The sequence below is a fragment of the Diadema setosum genome, chromosome 19 (assembly GCF_964275005.1).
Source record: "Diadema setosum chromosome 19, eeDiaSeto1, whole genome shotgun sequence".
Lineage (NCBI taxonomy): Eukaryota > Metazoa > Echinodermata > Echinoidea > Diadematoida > Diadematidae > Diadema > Diadema setosum.
The window spans coordinates 25,782,920-25,804,821 of NC_092703.1; the positions used below are offsets into that span (position 1 = coordinate 25,782,920).

Sequence of the window (21,902 nt, forward strand, 5' to 3'; positions counted from 1 at the left end):
AAGAAAGTGAAGAAAGTTGATCACAAATACTTGCATGAAATGTCCAGCACAGGTCTCTGAGTGTATATTCCAACAAACCAGCTGACCCAAGAAGAAGCCAGTTTTCAAATGTTTTCTTCGAGAGTGCACATGTGTTCACAAGATGAGACAGTGAGCGTGAAACAGGTGTTTCATGCGTAATCTAGTGCACTGCTACGTACATCACCAGGACACCGTCTGTTGCGTAATCTGAGGATTTCACCCTGCAGCAACGGTGTCAAAGGTCGTTGATCTTTCCTTTCCGCCAGCAGCACCCTCACCACAGAGCATTCTCACTCTTGCTTGCTCTGGCCTGCTCCAGAAGTGCCTGCACGATGTGAAATGTAAACATCATATATCATGTTGGTTTTTTTTTTGTTTTTTTTTTTGAGAGAGAGAAATGTCTGTGGACTAAGCAAGCATTTCACTCAATAACACACCTGCCAACTGTTCTGCTGTATACGCCATAAATAGCAAGTCTAAATTTTCGCAAATCGGGACTTCCCCAAGATTTAGCGAGTGTTTAATTCGTGGAGTACTGTACTTAACAGAGAAATGTATACATGTGCGTCACATTCATATCGGGCTCAGAGTCATTATTTTCGTGTGCTATTTTGCAATAAGTGCTATTTTGCAAATAGCACCTGACTTGCGAAATTTGCAAAAAATAAAAACATCAAGAAATATTCGGCATACACAGTATTTCATAGGAATATTTCCATTTTTTTTTTTTCAGGCAAGAAGAAGCTTCATGAAATGTTGTGTTTCTGTTTTCATGACCTTTTGTTGATAGTAATATTAGTTTTTTTCATTCCCCCCTCCCAATTGTTCCCATATCTTGAGCAGAATGGTAGGACTGTACATGGCAATCATAAGTCTACCATTCACCGCTACAGGAGAAATCAAAGTAGCCTCAAACAAAAATCTCCTGCCTGCTATAAATTATGATATCCTTTTAAAAAAATAGGCATAAACAGTTGTGTTATTCATAAGGAAAGTAAATTTTCTGCCCTGTATTCAAAAGCTGTCATACAAGAGTCTCTAATAGTAAGAAATACATTTATGTTCAATGAAGCATATTTAATTTATCAATTATAAACAGCTACAATGTATGGCATTGTGACACATGAGGCATACATGGGCCTACATGTACCTTTACTTGGATGCACAACATCTGCTCCTGCTTAGGGTTAGAGTTAGGGTTGTGACAGGGTTTTAGCTTTATATGAGTTTGATGTGAGGATTACCTGGCAGAAATACAGTTTATGGGGCTTTGTTTGTGAGTAGGTTTTATGTCTGGCTTTAAATAACATACAGATATTTTGTGGGAGCAATTGTCACAGGAGCAAATGTCATGGAATCTCCTTACTTATCTATCTCTGTTATACTTTGAATGGAACAATTTACCCATCTTCCTTGAAGTGTGACATTGGGCTACAAGCTATATCAGTTGCACGCCGGAGGTTCAAGACTGCAGTACACACCATACATTGTGTGAATCAGGACTTGCATGACAATCTCGCATGAGGTTAAAGTTGCATCCGAGAGCCAGAGCAAGGCAATGAGAAATCCAAACGCAATCAACCTCAGCTACTAAAGCTGACTTTGCACAAGTTAAACAAGTGCCATAATGTGTCTCGCCCATTCGCATACAAGAAATTGTACGCGAATGGGATATAACAGATAAAAAGAGATATAAAGGGGTAAAAATTTATGGCAAAAAAGAAACGTGCCATAAAAACTTAACATTGGGCCCTTAAAGTTCATTGACCCCTGCCTGTGACCTTTGACCTTGTGGTGACCATCCACTCCCCAAGGGACATCTACCAGCCAAGTTTGGTCACAAATGGAGTTATGGATCAAAAGTTATGACCCATAATAGAAACGCGCCATAAAAACGTAACATTGGGCCCTAAAGCTCATTGACCCCTAAAGTTCATTGACCCCTGCCTGTGAGTTTTGACCTTGAGGTGACCTTCATATATGGTAAGATGTGAAACTTTGTATGACCCCTCTTCCCTCGAAGTTTGATTGCAATTGAAGCCCAGAGTAAAGAGTTATTGAAGTTTTTGTAGCGTTACGGACAGACGGACGGACGACGGACGGACAGACGACCGATGGACAGACGCCGCAGGCGATCCCTTAGTCTCCCCTCACCTCTGGTGGGCTCGACAAAAATTGGTCAAGTTGAAGAAAAATTCTACCTTAGATGGATATAAGCATGAATATCGTAAAAATTGATAATCACATATCAGTCAAAGGATTTTCTTCCAGTCCCTTCAGATTGGACTTGGGTATGGTTGACTGAATCATCCCTTTTTCAAGAAGGAGACTGGGCAAGGTCATGCCATAGAGAATTAAACACTACCAAAAGCAATACATTCAGGCGACTCGCAAAATGCTTGAAAATGGAACCAAGGCTATGCATGTCATACAATCACTGTTAGGGCGACAAATCATTGTATAAAAAAATGCTGAATGTTCAGGACAGCCAAAAAACATGGCAGCCAAATGGTGTTGCATTTTCTTTGACATGCCACGATGGCTTTATTTCTTGGGTAAAAGAGCTAGGATTTGGACAGGACATCACTTACACAATTACTGATTATCTGACAATTAATCCAAACAAGCAATTGTCACCAAACTTTGAGATACAAGGTCTTGCCACCCTAGTGATGATAAGCAGTATTTTAAAGAAAACCAAACCCTAAAGAGAAATGTGGATTGAGTGAAAGCAGCAACATTAGTAGAACACATCAGTGAAAGTTTGAGAAAAATTGGACAATCGATACAAAAGTTATGAATTTTCAAAGTTTTGGTGTTGGAACCATTGGATAAGGACACTACTAGAGGTTATAACATCATGTGTGGACAATAATATAAAAAAAGAATAACGGTAATTCCCCAAAAATTCATTATTCATGAAAATTACACATTCCATCAACTCGATACAACATAATAAAGTTAAGGGTAGTAAGTATCCCCCCTGCTTTCTGAAAGCAGTTAGTCAAGTGCTCTTTCATTATGCTAGAAAAGTGAATTTTTGTGGAATTCCTCTTATATCCTATTTATATTGTTGTCCACACATGACGTCATAACATAACTAAGTAGTCTCCTCATCCAGCAGTTCCAACACGAATATTTTAAAAATTCATAACTTTTGCATCGATTGTCCAATTTTTTCTCAAAATTTCACTGATATGTTCTATTAGTGTTGCTGCTTTCACTTATTCCACATTTCTCTTCGGGTTTTCGTTCCCTTTAAGATGGGAGAATCTTACCTTCATCTTGGCTTGCTCTTTGAGCTGGTACTCGGTCATCTTCATGGTGGCCCTGTGCTCCAGGTCATCCTTCCTCTTCTCTTGTCTAATCCTCCTCCTCTCCATCACCTCGTTGTAGTCTCTGCATCAGGAGAGATATACGAAATTGTGAAGGAGGAAGTAGAAAACATGCTTTCATACAGCTGGCAAAGGAGTCTACACTGGAATAACTGAATTGGGCCTGACACGGTGGGTTATGAACATTGAAGAGCTATCTAAAACAGCCATTAATTTACTGCCAAACAAATGTGTCATCATCATCATGGATTAGCAGCTCGGACACAATGGAACCTTTTTCAAGACTTTTTTTTTGTTTTGTTCGTTGTTGTTGTTTTTTGCACTAATTCAGTAACCTTCACTTGCTCACAATCAAGAAGGTGAGGGTTAAAAGAAAAAAGAACTAATCCACATTGGCACAAATGATGAAATACATAAACAAGCAAGCAAACAGAGAAAAGATACTTGAACAATCAAATTCTCTAAACAATGTAAGATGCAACTGTTTAAAGAACAGTTAATGCTGGTGCCTACTGGGTAAAAAAACACACACATGAAATATATCTGATTTTTGAGTAGTTACATGATACTGCTCCTAGATATCATTACATATACACTATCCTTGCCATTCATATTGTGAGCCGCGCTCCATCATACAGTATACCACTGTGCAGATGATTGTAGATTTACAGTTTATGGACTTACATTTATACACTGTGGAATACACTGCCAGTGGAACTCTGCTCATTAGTATACCCACAGTATCAATTCAATTTAATGATTCTTGCGCCAAGTTGTTTTTATTGCAACTGACTGACAAAAATTGCCCTTCAAGAAACATTAAACTGAATCATATGCAGTATCTGCTGCTATACGTACGAGATCAGAACCATCACTTGCAATTATGGGTGGAAGTTTAGTGTAGTGGATATGAAGCATGCCTAGCAGTTAGGAGGTTGTGGGTTCAATTCCACATGAGTATGTATGCCCAAGACTTTCTAGCTATTACCCACAGTATCTTATATTCATTTTCACAAAGAACCTTTAAGAAGTTCTTATTTTCTTTTACAGTTTTTACTCCAAAATGTTACTACTCTAAACACATACAGCAAATATTCTATAAAATATGTACAAGTGCACAAGACAATCCATTGTTACAGAAACATTGAGAAACTGATTAAACAGTCCAACTTACGCTCCGCCCATAATAGATCTGTCCTCTACACCGAGACCTGGGCTTGACTCCCTCTGCTTTCTCTCAAACTTCCTGGCGTACCTCTTCTCAATCTTTGCCTCGCGTCCTGTGGCCTTGGGTGCCAATTCATCCATCACCTACAGATGCGCAGTGAAAATGGCAACAACATACCAATAAAATCGCACCTACAGACAACTGAATGGAAGGCACACACATAAAATGCGGGCGAGAGTGCAATGTACCTGTCATTAGTGGATATTGGACGATGTTGACATGCAGTTTGACAATAATGAGACTTTCAGACAGCAGAACAAGCAGAACAAATCTTGTTGGAAGTTTTGATGTAGAAATCACTACCATGTCATTATTACGTACATTGGTGCCTATGAACCTTATAAAAGTTGAACAAATTTTAAACAGGGCTCAACATAAGTGGTGGCACAGTGGCCTGTGGCCATAAAAAAAAAAAAAAAAAAAAAAAAAAAAAAAAAAAAAAAAATTGATGTCGGGCCACTGAATTTTGCAAAAGGCTATTTTTGGTAGCCTGATTGGGCAGCTTACATTCAAAATGGGTTTTATACATTTCCTTTTATTTCAGGCCACCAAAATTTAATCTTTAAAGATTTTAGCGGTACGAATGGGTCAAAAAAAAAAAAAGAAGAAATACTGTGGTGCCCTGTATTACATGATGCTGGTTAAATCTGCATAAAATTGAGCAGAAACGTACATAAATTTGCTGAGCATTAGAGAGGAACAGAGAATTAATCCTCTATGAACTTAGAAGAACCTTAGTGTGCACTTTTGATTGATTCTGAAAGAGAGACAGAGTGAGGGAGACACACAGAACGAGAGAAAAACACACAAACAAATGAACGTCTCAACATCCAACACATTCTCTTACCATCTTGTTGTAGCTGTTGAAATCTTTCCGCTCCTTTTGTAACCGTCTCCTTGCCTCTTCCCGGCTGTTCTCCTGCTCAACCTGTGACATGGACGGCTATGTTTGGGAAGTAGAGTTGGAAAAATACACAACCGAGCGCTGAATTTAATCACATTTATTGTTATTGAATTTAGTGATGTGTGCAGGGATGCCGACCTTGTAAAACATCATCGCAGTATTCAAGGGGCTGAAAAGGAATATTTCTGGTGGAAAAAGCAGCATTTCTACCCTTCCTCAATCAGACAATTTCTCCCAATGTAAGAAATTACAATACATTCATTACCTCTGCCAAGGAAGGAGATAATGTTTTCGTCGACATTGGTTTGTTGGTTTGTCTGTCTGTCCTTGTGCAAAATAACTCAAAAAGTTTTGAACGGATTTGGATGAAATTTACATGAAAGGTTGAAAATGACACAAGTAACAGATGGTTAAATTTTTGGTAGTGATTCCCCGATTTTAATGGATTTTATGAAGGATTTTTTATATTTTGGCAGGTAAGGTCAAAGAACTTGGGAGTTCAAGCTGCGCATATCTGAGGTTTGTATGCGTGCACAAAAGTGCGTGCTCAGGGAACTCTAGTTTCTGTTACGCTAGGGCTTGGGCTAGGGCGAGGCGCCGCACAACTGAAAGTTGATTACATAACAAAAGGCTTCTATATTGGGAGAGTGGGCTATTTTCAACAAGCATATGAGTGGAAATCACTGATCTCTATGGAAGAACAAGATCGGTGGTGGAAAAACCTGCTTGGTGAAGGTCTGCGCTTTCAGAGTGCTTTTCTAGTTCAATCTTTAATTAGTGAGGCTCGATCTCTTGGAAAAGGTAATTCATTCTGCAGCTACAATTGAAAGTGAAGCTTGACTTCTATGGCTGGAACAAAATGACTGAACTTACTGGTCTACTGGGTCCGATGAACCGGGCATCAGGCGGGACACTTTTGCTGCCTGCTTCCCGGAAGGAGCCCTTGCCAAACGTCGAGAACTTGGTGGGCTGAGGCGTCTTGAATGGAGACATACTCACGCTCCCGTCAGGACTCCGTAATAGCGTCGACGACGCCGGCAACTTGTCGGCAAACTTGTGGTCAAACGAATTAGAGATAAATATACAATGTATGTTTATTTGGCGGAGTTTTCACTAAGTTCTCTCGAATCAAAACAACCAACTTATTCTATTGTTTTTCTAATTTCTTTGATTAGTATCCCTTTAAGGACAGAATGAGTGAGGCATGGAAGTGATCATGTTGACAAAAACTCACTATTAATAGTTCTATGATTTAAATACGAAAACAACTGCAGAAGTTCGTAGAGTTAATAGACAAGTATGTAGTCTAGGGAACAGCAAGATGTAACATCTACAATTGCAATCAGCACGACATATGTTTCACTTTCATCATTTTTCTCTCCAGAATGTCTATCATGTATGTAAACAACACCACTACAACAATTACATCGTCTGTTGAGAATGAGAAGGGCGTTAAGTTGTCTTGAACACTATGGCCCGAATTCACGAAGGTGGTACAAACAAAACCATGGTCTAAACCATGGACAAAAACCATGGAGCGCCAAGTGTCAAACAGAATATTTCGTTACGAAATTGGTCATTTCGTCGACAAAATGACTGTTTCGTTAACGAAATTATCATTTCGTGGACGAAATGTTCATTTAGTTACAAAATGTTATCATTTCTTTACAAAATAATCATTTCATCGACGAAATGACTGATTTCGTAGCGAAATATCGCATGCAACACTTGGCATTCCATGGTTTTTGTCCATGGTTTAAACCATGGTTTCGTTTGTACCACCTTCGTGAATTCGGGCCTATGGGTTTAGTGACAACTTAACGCCCTTATCATTCTCAACCGACGACATGGTACTGAGACCTTGCCACATTCACAAAACAATTATTTACACATTTCTTCTCTTTAACATACAAAGATTCAGAAAAGGACATGATTCATGGAAAAAAAGGTGAATTGAATATAAAATGGAATGGATAATTGCACTACATACGAAAAAATATTTTGATGTTTGATATTAATTTACATTCATGCTACCACACTACTTTAAGATAATATCTGCAGGTAGGCTATGTGTGCTCATAAGAATGTAGAATTTAGTGCATCCAAATTAATGGTAGAATACATTCTAACACAAAACCTATGAAAGAGCTGTTATTACCTTCCACTTGTACTTTGTGAGTGAAGACTTCTCATCAGCTGCATCGATGCCTTTGTAGAATTTCTGGACAAAGACAAAGTTGGGATTTGTGAGTCAACTAATTTTTCTTGGTATTTCCACTGTTTACAAACTCTTGATCAGGTGTATAGGACTAGCATGCATTTTCTCATTTATTATTAAGGTTAGTGTGGTGCATAAAATCAAAAGTCATTGCCTTCAATTTCATGAAAGGCCGGATCTGTACAGCTGTCTGGAATACTAATCATGATAATATTTACAAAGGACATTTTATATTCTGTGGCTACTATAACAATACACTATACTTTGCAAAGCAAAATTAAAGTCGTAACATACACTGTACATTGTACATAGTTCAGGCTAGCTAGCACATTTAAGAGGATTTGTTTTTAGTCTGGTCTTAAACTCAATACTGTACAAGTCTGCTTTACAAATACATTGTGTAGAGTAAGATTATTCCACTTTATGGGAGCAGGACACACGAATACCTTGTTCATATATGCAGCTGCTGTACGCGAAATGCTAGAAAGATGTAAGGACAAACTATGGCATGCATGTTCGTTGCTTGAATTTTTTTTTAACATGCAAAAAACTTCTTTTCCACTATCATCTACCAAAACAAAAATACAATTTCATACTAATATATGTTGTATGCCAACTATTCCAAGAATGTACTGTAGATTATTTTCAATTCAAAATAGATTGTTACAAATTGTTTCATGAGACACAGCTTGTACAGTAGTTATCCAATTGCAACATGAATCAAAAAGTGAAAGTGATTAAAAGCAGCAAAACAGATTTCAGAGAGAGGTTTAACCTTTGCCAATTTTCCACCATTCCATTTCTTGACAAACTTCTTGAAGTAGGCCTTTGACTTGGTGGATTTCATCTCATCCAACGACTTGTTTTTCTGTGAAGTCAAATAAAGAAGTAAACACACACACACCAGTATAAATGGTACACATTGCATATGCACATCCACTCTTACTATAGACCTTAACTCAAATACTGCACATTTGCCTTTTTTTAAGAAACAGTACCAGGAAGAATAAATTACAATTGTATGTCAATTTTTTGTAAAGCTGCAATAACTTCAATAGCGGTTATGACTTTATGAAGAGAGCCTTTGCCAGTATTTCAAGCCCAACCAACTGGCTTGTTACAGTGGCTAGAGCTGCAAAATGTGACAAAACAAACAGTAAGAACAGAGATCATTAACTAGTCTGTTCTCTTTTTTTTTCCCCAATTGGCCATAAAACGAATGGGCTATCAAAATGAAAGTTCCAATTTTCACCACAATAACACGAAGTCTGTAAAATATGATGTGCAAAACTAAATTTGACCCCTTCTCCGGAATTACATATGATTGTAACACACAGTGATTTGTACTTGCCTCCTCCATAAGCCAAATTCTAAACTCTTTGCTCTTGCTGTAGTAGTCCTCTTTGGAAATCTTATCTGTGTTAATACAAAAAAAAATATTGTTTCCATCACAACAATATTCAACTGAATACAAAACATTGTAAAATAAATATTTCCTGTCCTCATTGTAGACTAACATTTATACTTTTGCTTTCATTCATGAATTTAGTGTACTTGATTTCTGTCTATATCTACGAAAAAAGGAAATACATTATTTTCAGATGAGAATGAACAATTTACAGCTTCATTCAGCAACCACAAATGTCTACCTAATACTGAGAAGGGGATTTTATCTGTTCTTCTTGAATGATGTCATGTCAGACAGATAAATTTGAGTTCTCAGAATCCATGAGATCCATCACAAATTGCAGTGGCATTAGACTAAGCTCAGAGTGAAAAGAGCAAAATGTCAAAGTTCTATATCAACTTTCAACCTCTGCCATTCTACCACACCTTTCTCCAAATTTACCAATCAAATGCCCTATTAAATGTACTTAACTTACATTTTAATATTGAAGATTGATGAATTTACATCTCATAACTCTTGCATTGCTGCATTGATGCTAAAATTTTGCAATTTAATGAACTTCTGTTGTCCAACCACTGACCTTCACAGGCTGGTCAAACCATACAAACTAATGCCACAGTCATTCTCAGTGTAATGCATCCACAGTTCTAAATAAGGAGCAAATTCACCATCACTCTGAAATATGACAATTTTTGAGCTTTTGCTGGCCATTGGTTATTAGCAATAAATATCAGTATGTATCCTCAAACAGGAAGTGCTTATTTTACTCACTTAGGGATTTCTTTTTCTCTTTCTTCTTTGCTTTCTTCTTGTCCTTCTTCTGTTGCTTTTTTGATGAGGCTTCTACCTTTTGTTTCTTTTTAATCTTGTAGTCATCCTCTGTGTGAAAACAAACAAAACAGGTGTAAATCTTTTTCAATACTCCAAGTGCATGAATTACACTTTCCATATTAGAAATTTGCAAATATGTACACATGTATGTACAGTCAATAGCTACAACACAGAAAAAGTATCAACATTTGCTTGCTACAGCAAATTTTCACGACAGAACTTTGTAGTCTTTAAGTGATTTTTGTACTTCACATATTTAAAATTTGGTTTGTTGTACAGTAGTCTCTGAAATAAAACAGCATTTTCATTGTACAACCTGGGAGAAGGCATCGTTTTAGTATTCAAGTTGCAGACTTAAAGCTCACTAACCCTGCACATTTAAGAAAAACTACAGTGCACGCCAAATATGTCACGAGGTTTTTATTTTCGCAAATTTTGCGAGTCCCATGCTATTCTTAACTAAAACTTAAAAACAAGCTAGATATTAACTCTCATCCAGACATGAGTATAGTGCATACGTACATTTCTCCGTTCAGTACTGTAATCCACAATCGTAAATTAAACCACTCATGGAATTATTGGAAATCAGGATTTGCAAAAAATTAGACTTGCTATTAATATGGCATACATGTATACAGTAGCTCAGCAAATAAAGAGGAAAAGATGAACTGTGAGGTAGGAAAAAAGAAGAAGAAGAAGACAGAGAGAAAAAAAAAACAAACAAACAAACAAATGAACAGTGGAACACAGTTCTGTTACCAAGTTCCGAGGGTACCGAGGTGTTTACAGTCTGAGATGTCACACCCTAACAGGGCTAGGGAACCATTCAAAATTTCCTGAAAGCCAGGTGTGCGAGAGTGAAGTGAGCAAGGGGAAGGGGATGGGGGAAGGGCAGGGGGAGAGCGTGAGAGAAGCATAACAGCAACTGAGTGTGCTACAGGCTGTGATGTGACAAAACCTTTCAGTTGTTTGTCAGTCTTTTATGAAAACAAACAAACAAACAAACAAACAAACAAACAAACAAACAAACACAAACAAAAACTGTAGATTGTCTACATACCAGAATCACTTCCTGAGCTGGAGTACGAGTCACTGCCGCTGGAATCGTCATCATAGCTACTGCTGCTGCTCTCATGTCGCCGCTTGGACTTGCTCTTCTTGTCTCTGACAATGTCAATGAGTAGATTCATTTAGTAGTCATTTTACCAGCTTTGTCCGTCAAATTTTTGACCGAGGGGTGCGTCAAAACCCCATCATTGTCGGTCAAATTTTTGACCGAGGGGTGCGTCATGGTACGTCACTTGGCTATGGAAAATAACACGCATTATTCTGAACCGAGGGGTGCGTCACTTGCTATGGAAAACTGCACGCATTTTTGCACGCTACTTATACCGTATACACGTACCGCGAGTGAAATTACAGTGAGCGTTTTACCGCGGCAAGTGAAAGTCAGGAAGCGTTTTGGAATAAGAGGGGAAAATGCTTGCCAGAATCTGGCAAACAAATAATTCAAAAGCCACCCTTTCTCCTCACATTTTCTAAATAATGTTCTGTGGTGACAAAGGCGAATTTTTGACAGTAAAAGAAGTGGCAGCAGAAGAAACTGCCTGCCGCATGCCATTTTCTGCTCGCGGGATTAGCCTGACGAGACGCGCGACACTGCGCTGCAGTATGCATCCACCGGACTAGCAATGGCCGCGTACACACAGCGCATCTGCACACATGTGATTGTCATGTATGGATTGCATGCACAGAATACACACTACAAATGTACGGAATACCCGCTTAGTATCGTAGCATGCAGCAGCGTGATGTACGGTGAATGACGGTACGGTGCTTACAGGGCCAGGGTAAGGGAAACTTGCCGAAACTTTGACAAATTATGTTTAAGAACCAAAAGAAAATGAAATTGCTTGAATAAAACGTATGCAAAAATCGTTTCAGTATTTTCGGGGGTGCGTCAAATGTACCGAGGATGTCCGTCAAAAAAGTGACTGTGGTGTTTGTCACTTTCAACGTGTTGTCCGTCAAAAAAGTGACTGTGGTGTTCGTCACTTGCAGCGTTTTGTCCGTCAAAAAAGTGACTGTGGTGTCCGTCAAAAACCCCGTGTGGTCAGTCAAAAAATGACCATGACGCACCCATGTCCGGGGGTAGTGGGGTGCGTCATTACATTGACAAGTGCATTAATCCAGGTTCAGGTAAATTTACAACATCTTAATTCTTAGCATCTGCTTAGCAGCACCTGCTTAGTGAATGAGCAACATGGATTTCGCCAGAAGCTGTCCACCAACACCCAACTTATCTCAGCAACACACGATTGGGCACATAGGGGGCCTACATGTCATGGGTTCCAATGCAGTTTGATGCAGATGACAGACTGTCTCAGTGTCTGTCATCTGCATTAACCAGGGCCAAGTACCAGCAGTAGGCACCGCTTCGCTTTATGTCTCTGCAATTATTAAACCAATTTAATTTACATCGTAGTAGATCCATCTAGCTAGTCTAACGTTGTTAGATAGATATTTGTACAACTAACACTTAGGCCCTAACTGTTTTAGGCCTTAGTGCCCTTTAGTAGAGATCTAATTATTTTACAGCTCCTAGTGCAGGGGTCTCCCAAAATCCAACACATTTTCAAGCATACGGGACTGAGGCAATGGTCGCATATTCCTAAAACATTACATCCAGCCAGCCCTGAAAGCGAACGATTTTATGAAGATCTTATCAAGAATTCAGAACTTCATAACCCAGTTGAAAGCACCCAACGCTGTTAAGGGACATGAATTTGTTGCGAGTACTCACTTTGCCTTCGGCATAACTAAATATTCATGGATCGGTTTACATGTCACGGTAATTCCAGTTTGAAGATTTCCCTCCCTTCGTCGTCCGCTATGGTATCTGCGAAAACTAAATAAACCACAATTTCATTATCATTTCAACGAACACGTGGGATCTGTATGGGTAAGTGACGTTCGATCGGTGCACGCCAACTTGTTTGGACGGCATCCTACATTTATTGACGCTTCTTGTAGAGTTGGTACGTAATATGTATTTCGTAATGAACTGATACAAGTGCAATTTTGGGTGTTTTATTTCTTATTTACCGTTAGTGCACCAGTTTTCAACAGGACCCAGATTTCGACACCCAGCAGATAATTCTTATAAAATTTTATACTCAATACAAATGTCTGACTTCAGCAATCAACCAAGTTATCAATCACATTTCTAGTCTTATATAAACACCGTTTGTCACTTGTCATCATAATCCGACGGTAGAATATTTAGGAGAAAAGCAACACAGTGTCAGCAGAAATGTTAATGTCAGCCATTTTTAGGGGTTCAAAACAATATGACGCATTTTGTATACATCGTCGTAAAATTAAATTCACCCGTGCCGGTTATCTTGCTTTAGTATCAGTTTGTCTGCCAAATCTTGATGTTTGATTTCATAATCGTCTTTGGTAATTTCATGGCTGAATTCGTGATAAATGAGCAAACTTGTAGAAAGAGTTGGCTTTGAGAATGTGGCACCAGATTTCGACATTCCCATATCAAGACACGTTATAGAGGAAACAACAAGTTCTTGCGCCGGTATGATTGCTACTTTGCGTCCACAATGCAGTGTACGCGTACTGTACGCGCCATGTGATTTCTGTGTGATGCGCGCTGTGATTGTGTCGAAAAATGATGCTGGGTGTCGAAATCTGATGCCAGCGACGGCGTGACGGAAATCGCGTAAATTGAACGCGAGTGCATTCAAATGGGAATTCGTTTAAGGCATATTATTATTGGCCTTTGTAGCTCAACTTCATATCGAAATTCCGAGGTAAAACGGTGCAGTATTGATGGTAAACAAGGAAATGTGCTAAAGTGTCGAAAACCGGTGCCCTTACTGTACCTGTTTTTAGTAGAAGTCAACTTCAACAGAAGTCAAGTGACTGTTAAAGGATAACGTGTTTTGTAACGTGTGGGACCACATGGAATCGTCGTAACACACCATCCTTGCCCTGTAGTCTGCTTACTGCTGCATGCTGCTGCCTGCTAAACTTTTCACCTGTACTACTAGTATTCACCTGTCTTGTCGGGCTTCTGGAAAGACAGAACTAGAAGTCTTGTAATGCCCTCCCACTTTCAGCAAGTTTCCACTGTAGGCCTATGTCAACCTGATGCTTCATCTATATTGCAGTAATGACTGCTAGTGCTACTAATCCATGAGTCATGACCCATGTAAATTATTCGCCTGAGTATGAGAACTTATTGTACTACTTGAACTCTAGTGCTGGAGTATGTAGCCTCCAGCTGGCTGTAATAAAGCTGTGATAAAGCTTGTGGCTGTATGCCCAATGCCCAACCTATTATGATTGTTCAAGTTTATTTTTCATTTGACTTGGGCCTAAATTTACAACAAACAATTCATTAAATTACATTAATCAGACAATAAACATGAACTTGAAGAAAAGAAAAATAAATAGATTTATCATTAGGGGGGCCCTAATTTTATTAGTACAGTTTATGTTCTACACTGCACATGTCTATGGTCCTTGCGTTAGAAGCAGTTATCTTGGAGCATGTACCGCAATTCGTATTTTTAATGTGTGTTTGTGAATATAGAGTAAATTTATTTTCTTTGTCTAGGCCTACATGTGAGTAATATCAGGCAAATTGTGAGATAAATTTTATTTCAAGTTTCTGTTGATAGAAAAACATTAGGCATTTAGGGTGTTGATGAATTGGACACCCAACCATACCACTTTACCAGGTATGAAACATGATCATCATGATGATAATGTACCGGTAGTTTGCGAATTGGTAATGATATGTGTATGATAGTACCTGGCCCTAGCCTAGCATATACGGTATGTAGAAAGTGCTATATGTGAGCATGGTGAGCATATCTCTCTTATCCAGCCAAATCAATTATCCGTATGCCTGCCCCAGTCCTGATTAGGCCGCATAATCGAGGTCCTTGAAGACTGTGTAAGAATGCCGATGTTGTTGCTGATGAGTGATGCCAGGATGGAGTGCAACACTGCATTAAATACTTGTAGCACCAAAAACATTTGCTTTTGTACAATCTTGAACTGATACTAAGTAACATTTTTTTCTATTTTTACCTATATTATTTATTTCATTTTTCTCTTTTGTGAGCAGCTGTACAAAAGAAGCTCATTTCCTGTATCTCATAATAAATCCACATTGACTCTTTAAATTTGATAACTTCTTGTACAGTACAAGAGGAGGGTTACTAGCTTATTTTTCTGTTTTTATTTTGTCATGGTGTGTTAGTGTGTTCTTCTAGTTGTTGTTAATAACTTTCAGTTGTTGTTTGTTTTGGTTTTGGTTTTGGTTCTTCAGAATTTATAGTCCAGTTGAAACAGAGATGGGACTGACAAAGCAGTATCTTCGTTTTGTGCCCAGTGCTGTGTTCGGTGTAGTCGGCACCACCACTGCTAATGTTGTCTTCACGAACAACCACCAGTTTGCAGCTGTTGCAGCTGTTGAGCATGTCTTTATATGGGACCTACGAAAAGGAGAAAAGGTGAGAAGTTGGTGATTCTTAAAGACACCCAGTCGCGAGGATACATGGACATATTTCAGCCGCGGGCGGCAGCACGTAAACTCGCTTCCGAAGTTGCTACGAAGCGAAATGTGTGTGTGCGCAAGACATCCCTAAAGCAATGTATCGCGCTATAGTATCTCGTTTGCTCGCTTGATTGATCTGAGCGCGGGGAGTACGTTTTGTGTAATGTGAATTGAATGTATGGTATACTGTATGTACTGTGTGATGCAATGTTCGCATGAGCTATAGTAGCTAGCTGCCTATACTTCGTACGACTACAGTGTACGCCTTCTCTTCATCGCACCGTCGATCGTCGTCACTCGTTAACTACAGTACGCTGTAATCGTCAGTGTTATATATAGGTAGGGTGGCCATCATGGACGATGACACATCGTCATGGGTAGCGGATATTACCGCCGAGTTGTCCATTCTGAACGCGGACGATTGGGTCGGAGACCCTGTGTCTTGTATGGTAGTCCTACTACATATCGACCACCCTTATTGAAACCGACCGCGTATAATTCGTGCACTGAACACTTAGTACACACTTCTCTGCGCGCAAAGCACATAAAATGGATTGGCTTTGAATGTAGATGAGGATGGTGTGGGAAAACGCGATAATTCATTGTTCATTAATGGTTTTAATCAAGGACAAAATTTCGAATGAATATTTTCACCGAATCGTAATGACAGCACAATGTAATGTCTATGGAAGTTTCTAAAAGGCTTCTAAAAAGCTTCGTACAACACGGTGTTCAATACAACTCGGTTTGCGTGCATTGTCAATGCGAAAACAGCGGTCGATCCTAATAACGCGATTTACCGCGGGGAGCTGAAACGAGGCCACGCAAGTTCGTCGGCGATATTTTTGCACTGAAACTTCGAATCGAAAACGGAACAACGGCATTTGATAGAGCTAGATTTTCTCAATCACGTAGGTCAATTTTTTTTTACGTGAATGTCAGTGTTAAATATTCTTATCAAGCAGATAAACATTAGGCGGTCGATTAGTAGTAGGTCCAACCATACTTGCCCTGGCGTGTGTAAATTCAGGACGGGGAAGCTGTGCCCGTGCAGGGCCAACGGCCACAGTTGCACTGCACAGTGTACCTGTGGCCGTGGTAAAAGGGGGCCGTGCACCAACCGACATACCTTCAAGTCGAAGTAGGGCCTAAACTAGAATCTATTATTGTTAGATCTATCATCTTTGAACCTATAGTTCCCCTGTTTAAACGTTAGAGTTCTACCAGATCTATTGGGTTAGACTACATGTATGATGGAGCTTGCGATAGATCTATTAATTTTTTAAAAATTTATTTGCAAATCCTAAATCATATTCTTTGGGAATTTGCATAACATGATTGATATGAAAAACTTCCCATTTAATGGGACTAATGACATTAAACTGCCCCAGCAAATGTCATTTCAATTACGGCATTATCATAATTTGACATAAATGAGAACTTAGAGAAGTTTTTCGCGGAATTATACATAGAAAAATAGGCCTACTTGTCGATCAAACGCAAATGCCCTAAAGTTACTGATACTAGATTAGAAAAAGTCATTCCACTTCAATCATTGATTCATGTGTAGACTTCTACTTACACATCATCTGGATCTGGATTCCTTGAAGTTGTTGACTTGGCCAGCTGGGGTTGCTTGATTGGCGTAAGCCGTGGCAACACAATTCCACCGTGCATGTCGTAACACGAATCTGCACATTCTAAATAAAAATTCCTGCAAAACTGTTCATGCAACTCCAGCAAGTGGAAAGCAAATTTTTCATCGGCACGCTGACGCTGAAGCCTCCCCCTCTGGTCTCTTACTTGTCCTCCAGCTAAGAACACGTCTCTCTGCGTTCTCCACTCGTCGATAGCGTCAAACAAGTAGATACGTTGCCTCGAGTTGGACGGCTGTTTGATCTCCATTGTGAGGTTTCATTACTAAACCAAAGCCAAGGCTAAGCCGAAACAGTACAGCACTTTTTATTGCAAACAGTACGCGCATACCACACACAATATTGATATTGACATACCGGTACCGACGACTTTCTATCAACTTTGTTATGTTACGATTCGGCCCAACGTACTGTAAGCTGTACGTATAACACATGCAGCTGACGCAGCAGACAACATTGCACGATGAGATCATAACAACCTGCCATATGGCCATATGCATTGCAACTTGCTATACATTCTTCATCAAAACATATTTATAAATATCAAATATCAAACAACGTAATATGTGAATAATTTATGATATTGTTATATAATATTTTCAGACATTTTGAAATATTATTGCTTAGATTGCTGAAATTGGCACCATAGTGCATATAAACAGAGACTGGAGCCAGATACGTACGTACGTACACCCGACAGCTCTCACTATGTTGTGTCGCGGACCGGGAGAGATTTTCATGCGCATGGCTGTTGTGCGGTTTTGTTCATGCACCCATTCGGCCCCATTCGGTAGGTGTTCGGGCGTCCATGTTGAAATTACAGTGGACAGCTCGCACGGCGCTCGTGCCCCATCAGGTTTTCGCTGGTGCGCTGCGTAGCGTCGTGTTCGGCATTCGGTACGTACGGGGGTACAATAACGGGAGGAGCAGCTTGTCGTGCTTTTCTACTGAGCTGCGAATCGCCTGCGACGACCGGCTGCCTTTAACCCAGTAGACTTTAGATGTCATGATATTCATTTAGATAGAGTCTAATTTTTGCGAATCATGGTTTCCCAACACTTTTACAAGTCATTAAATTTGAGAGCAATTGTTGGAGAAATCTGGAAGTGCATGCATCCATTCACACAGCAAGCATTCTAAGACTTGGGCCTATGTATTGCAGAGTGTCATGCACCTTGTTCATGTACTGCGCACCAGTACCAGTACACATACTTGCCAACATTTTCATTTGAGAAAGCGGTAGAATCCAGGATGCCTATGCGAGCAGCGCTAGCTTGAATGCTAATGAAATCATTCAAAAGCGGTAGTCTACCGCCAAATGCGGTAGAGTTGGCAAGTACACTATGAGTACATGTACATGCAGAATTGATCTTTGTATATATGTCTGTCATCACATTGATAGAATATGCATGGACCCGATGACAATATGGTTGGTAACAACATCAAAATTTGTTCAGTGATTGCCATTATTGTAGCCGTATAGGCCTGTACAGCCTGTGATAGCTGGCACTGCTGTACTATTGTGTTGTGATGACAACTTACTATCTAAGTTTCATGGTGAAAGGTATGCCTCTCATTGACTTAATGTAAAATAACCTAGGGATCTTACATCTTGGAGAAATCATCTATTAAACTGGAAATAGTGACAGATGAAATTATAAAATTGGATTTTGTGAAAAGACTGGTGATGCCAAATTTTCTGCTTGTTTTTTTGCGTGCTTTAAAGCAGCAGTGTTAGCTACTTTTGATGCTGTAGTATGTATGGAAACAGAAGGCGTGACTGAATTTATCCTTCAGCCAATCAACCTCCTACAAAAAAAGAAAAGAAAAAAAAAGAAACATTATGCTTGGATTGCATACTTGCCAACTAGTAAGATTTTTATCAGATTCAGTAAGATTTTTTACGTTAAAAATAGCAAAATCAGATTTTCTGTCAGAGAAATCAGATTTTTGAAAAATATTTAGATATAATATACCTTTCATGTGTATTTTCTGAAGATTTGACCGAAAGTAAGATTTTTAACTTCAGTTTGCATATAAAATAAGATTTTTGCAATCCACGAGTAAGATATTTCATCTTGAAATGTTGGCAGGTATGGGATTGCCACTTTATGGTTAAATCTGTATGCGTATCCAAATCTTTACACAGGTCCTAACACTAGAGGGCAGCAAACATGAAGTCACAGCCCTGGCTCGCAGTGAAAACCGGCCTGTGGTTGCCGTTGGTTACGCTGATGGGTCCATAAAGCTCTTCAGCACTGAGGACGGAGAGGTGATGGTGACTTTCAATGGTCACAAGACGGCCGTATCAACACTGCACTTTGATTCCCTTTCCCTACGCCTAGCATCAGGGTCAAAGGTAATAATCCCTACCTTGTCCAAAGTTTTGGAAGAAAGGGAGACATATGTTTGAAGAGTTTTATCGCAAACCGAGCTAACTCCATTCTTTATAAGTTGAGATATTTGCGATTAACCCTAACTAGGCCGGGCTATTTAGGTAGATTATAGAGCCGGGGGGGGGGGGGGGGCCTCCCAGGCCCCCCCTCCAGATCTCGGCCGTTGACCGCGCGATCGCGACGAAAATTGGCACACACATTGCCTATGATGTAATCTAAAGTACTACGAAGTTAGATTTTTAAAAAATTGTCATTTATGCTAAATTATGCTAATTTATGCATAATGATGCATGAAATCGGACAATTTGATATAAATCACTGAATAAAGCTCGAAATGGGCACATTTTTTTGTGTAAATATTCTTTTCAGTGTCCTAAGCAAATATAAGAGAAAAAAATTGAGCTATCCGAAAAAATTTCTTAAGTATTCTATTGTTTTTTAAATTTCTTATGTATTTCTTTGTTTTTTCGACTTTGTTTTTCATTGTTTTTTCGATGAAACTTGTTCGCGACATTGTTCTGAACAAGAAAATATGTTATTAATTGATTTTAATCAACAAAACCCAAAAATAATCATGCTTTATGAAATTTGACTGTAAGCACAGTTTCCATTGAAATTGTACACAAATTCACGTTTTTGAGCAATTTTTGGTCTGACATGCATGTACATATTTATGCGAAACTTCGGAACCGCGCGCCCGGGCATCGCAAATTTGGTGTCAAAAGATGCGGGAGACTCGACAGAAAAAAGTCATAAAACGTCGTGGCGATAGCTTTTCACGTTAGCGATACATCGCGCGGAACGTCGAGGGAGAGGCCTCGGAGGGCCCCCCCCGGCCTAGTTAGGGTTAAAGCTGCTTTAAAAAACAACAAGGAAAATGATAAGAAAATACAGGATATTTTGAATCATGACTTCAAGATATTCCTTGTTGTGTTACAAGTGAGATATCACTGGAAAGGTTTTACTTGTATTTCGCTCCATCTGACAATGGACTTACTTTCATGTTCAATTCATTTTTTTTTTTATTGTACCTTGTAATTTATCTTTTTTTTTTTGTAGTTGTAGTATTTTTGGAAGGAGATGATGTTTTAAAATGTTTTGTGTGTTTGTTTATGCGTTGAATGTCTTCTGTATTTGTAAAATCTGCTTGTTTTTATGAGACCATTTCCAAGAGAAAAATTAGTGTAAAAATTAGAGAGGAATTTAGAATGCTTTGTATTAAAGCTTTTCTGATAATGATATCTGAAAACGCTTGAAAGGGTCAACCACTCAGAGCAAAGATATTTGAAGCATAGTCTCACTTCTAATTTTTTTCTTTTTCTTATTGTAACTGGACAACAGTCACAGTTTAAAGATGGAGATAGAAAAGGCAAAAATGAATGTGAATTTATCTACCACCTTGAAAGAAGAAGATGATGCCTGCTTTCAATAATATGATTTCTGGTTTGAGCTCTGGTCCAGGAGAAGATTAGAGGATTTGGAATGTGCTGCAAAATGTAAAAGCTGCTTTGAACTATGCAGTGATAATGATTGTAATTTTACAGCTGTAGATAGGGATATTGCATTGATATTGTCATCTGCTACCCTTGCTCATCATTTTGACAGGATACTGACCTCATCATCTGGGATGTGGTGAATGAGAGTGGGCTCTACAGGTTGAAAGGTCACCGAGGCATGGTGACAAAGGTTGCGTTCATGTCGCAGCACAACATTGTCGTTTCCAGGTACCCTACCGCATTCTACAAACAAGTGGTTTTAGAATATGTGGTTTGTAATCATATTTGAAATGACCTTGACATCAGATTAACCTGTTGAGGACGGACTGATTTTGCTACAGCACACATTTTCCATAGACACTTGCCCGAGTATACTCGGGACTCATCCTCAACGGGTCAAGAAAGGCTCAAGTTATCTCTGGCAGTGTTCTTGAGAGGGGCATTGCTGTGAAATAGAGGGGCCAAAGTAAAAACAAAAGGACACACACACTCAAAAAAGCCAAAACAAAACAAAACAAAGTTTGAGCAATTTCTGATAAGAACAAGGAAGTTTGCAACAGTTTGAATGTAGGTAAGCCTGTGATGGAAACATTGATAAAGTGATCTTGTTCCTTGTCTTTTGATTGCTTAGGAAAACAATGTAGTCATTTGCTGCGTAGAAGAGATGATGATACAGTCGTTGAATGTCTGAATGAATGAGCTGTACTTCCTGGAAAATTTGTTGTAACATCATTTATTAAGGTGTATATGGAGCAGTTATGAAGAAAATGTCTTTTGCAAGAAATTATGATTTGCACTTCACTTCCCAAACAAAGTGGGAAATACT

The 21,902-nt window shown here is 39.1% G+C and overlaps 2 protein-coding genes across 2 annotated transcripts in view; one reads left to right on the plus strand and one right to left on the minus strand.

Annotated features, from left to right (window-relative positions):
- Positions 1-187: 187 nt before the first annotated feature.
- LOC140242228 (uncharacterized) lies at positions 188-12,891 on the minus strand. Its single transcript, XM_072321972.1, has 11 exons — positions 12,749-12,891; positions 11,006-11,109; positions 9,886-9,993; positions 9,058-9,122; positions 8,482-8,574; positions 7,647-7,709; positions 6,362-6,541; positions 5,432-5,527; positions 4,531-4,667; positions 3,300-3,420; positions 188-346 (listed from the first exon to the last, which is right to left on the minus strand). Exons 1-11 carry the CDS (start codon positions 12,760-12,762, stop codon positions 296-298), a joined length of 1,032 nt encoding a protein of 343 aa, XP_072178073.1. The 5' UTR covers positions 12,763-12,891; the 3' UTR covers positions 188-295.
- Positions 12,892-12,896: 5 nt separating this feature from the next.
- The window catches only part of LOC140242227 (WD repeat-containing protein 3-like), a 52,928-nt gene continuing 43,922 nt past the window's right edge, over positions 12,897-21,902 (plus strand). Inside the window, exons 1-4 of the mRNA XM_072321971.1 lie at positions 12,897-12,907; positions 15,302-15,485; positions 19,334-19,543; positions 21,186-21,304. Of these exons, the coding sequence (XP_072178072.1) occupies positions 15,327-15,485; positions 19,334-19,543; positions 21,186-21,304 (488 nt within the window). The 5' untranslated portion in view covers positions 12,897-12,907; positions 15,302-15,326. The remainder of the gene's footprint in view (positions 12,908-15,301; positions 15,486-19,333; positions 19,544-21,185; positions 21,305-21,902) is intronic.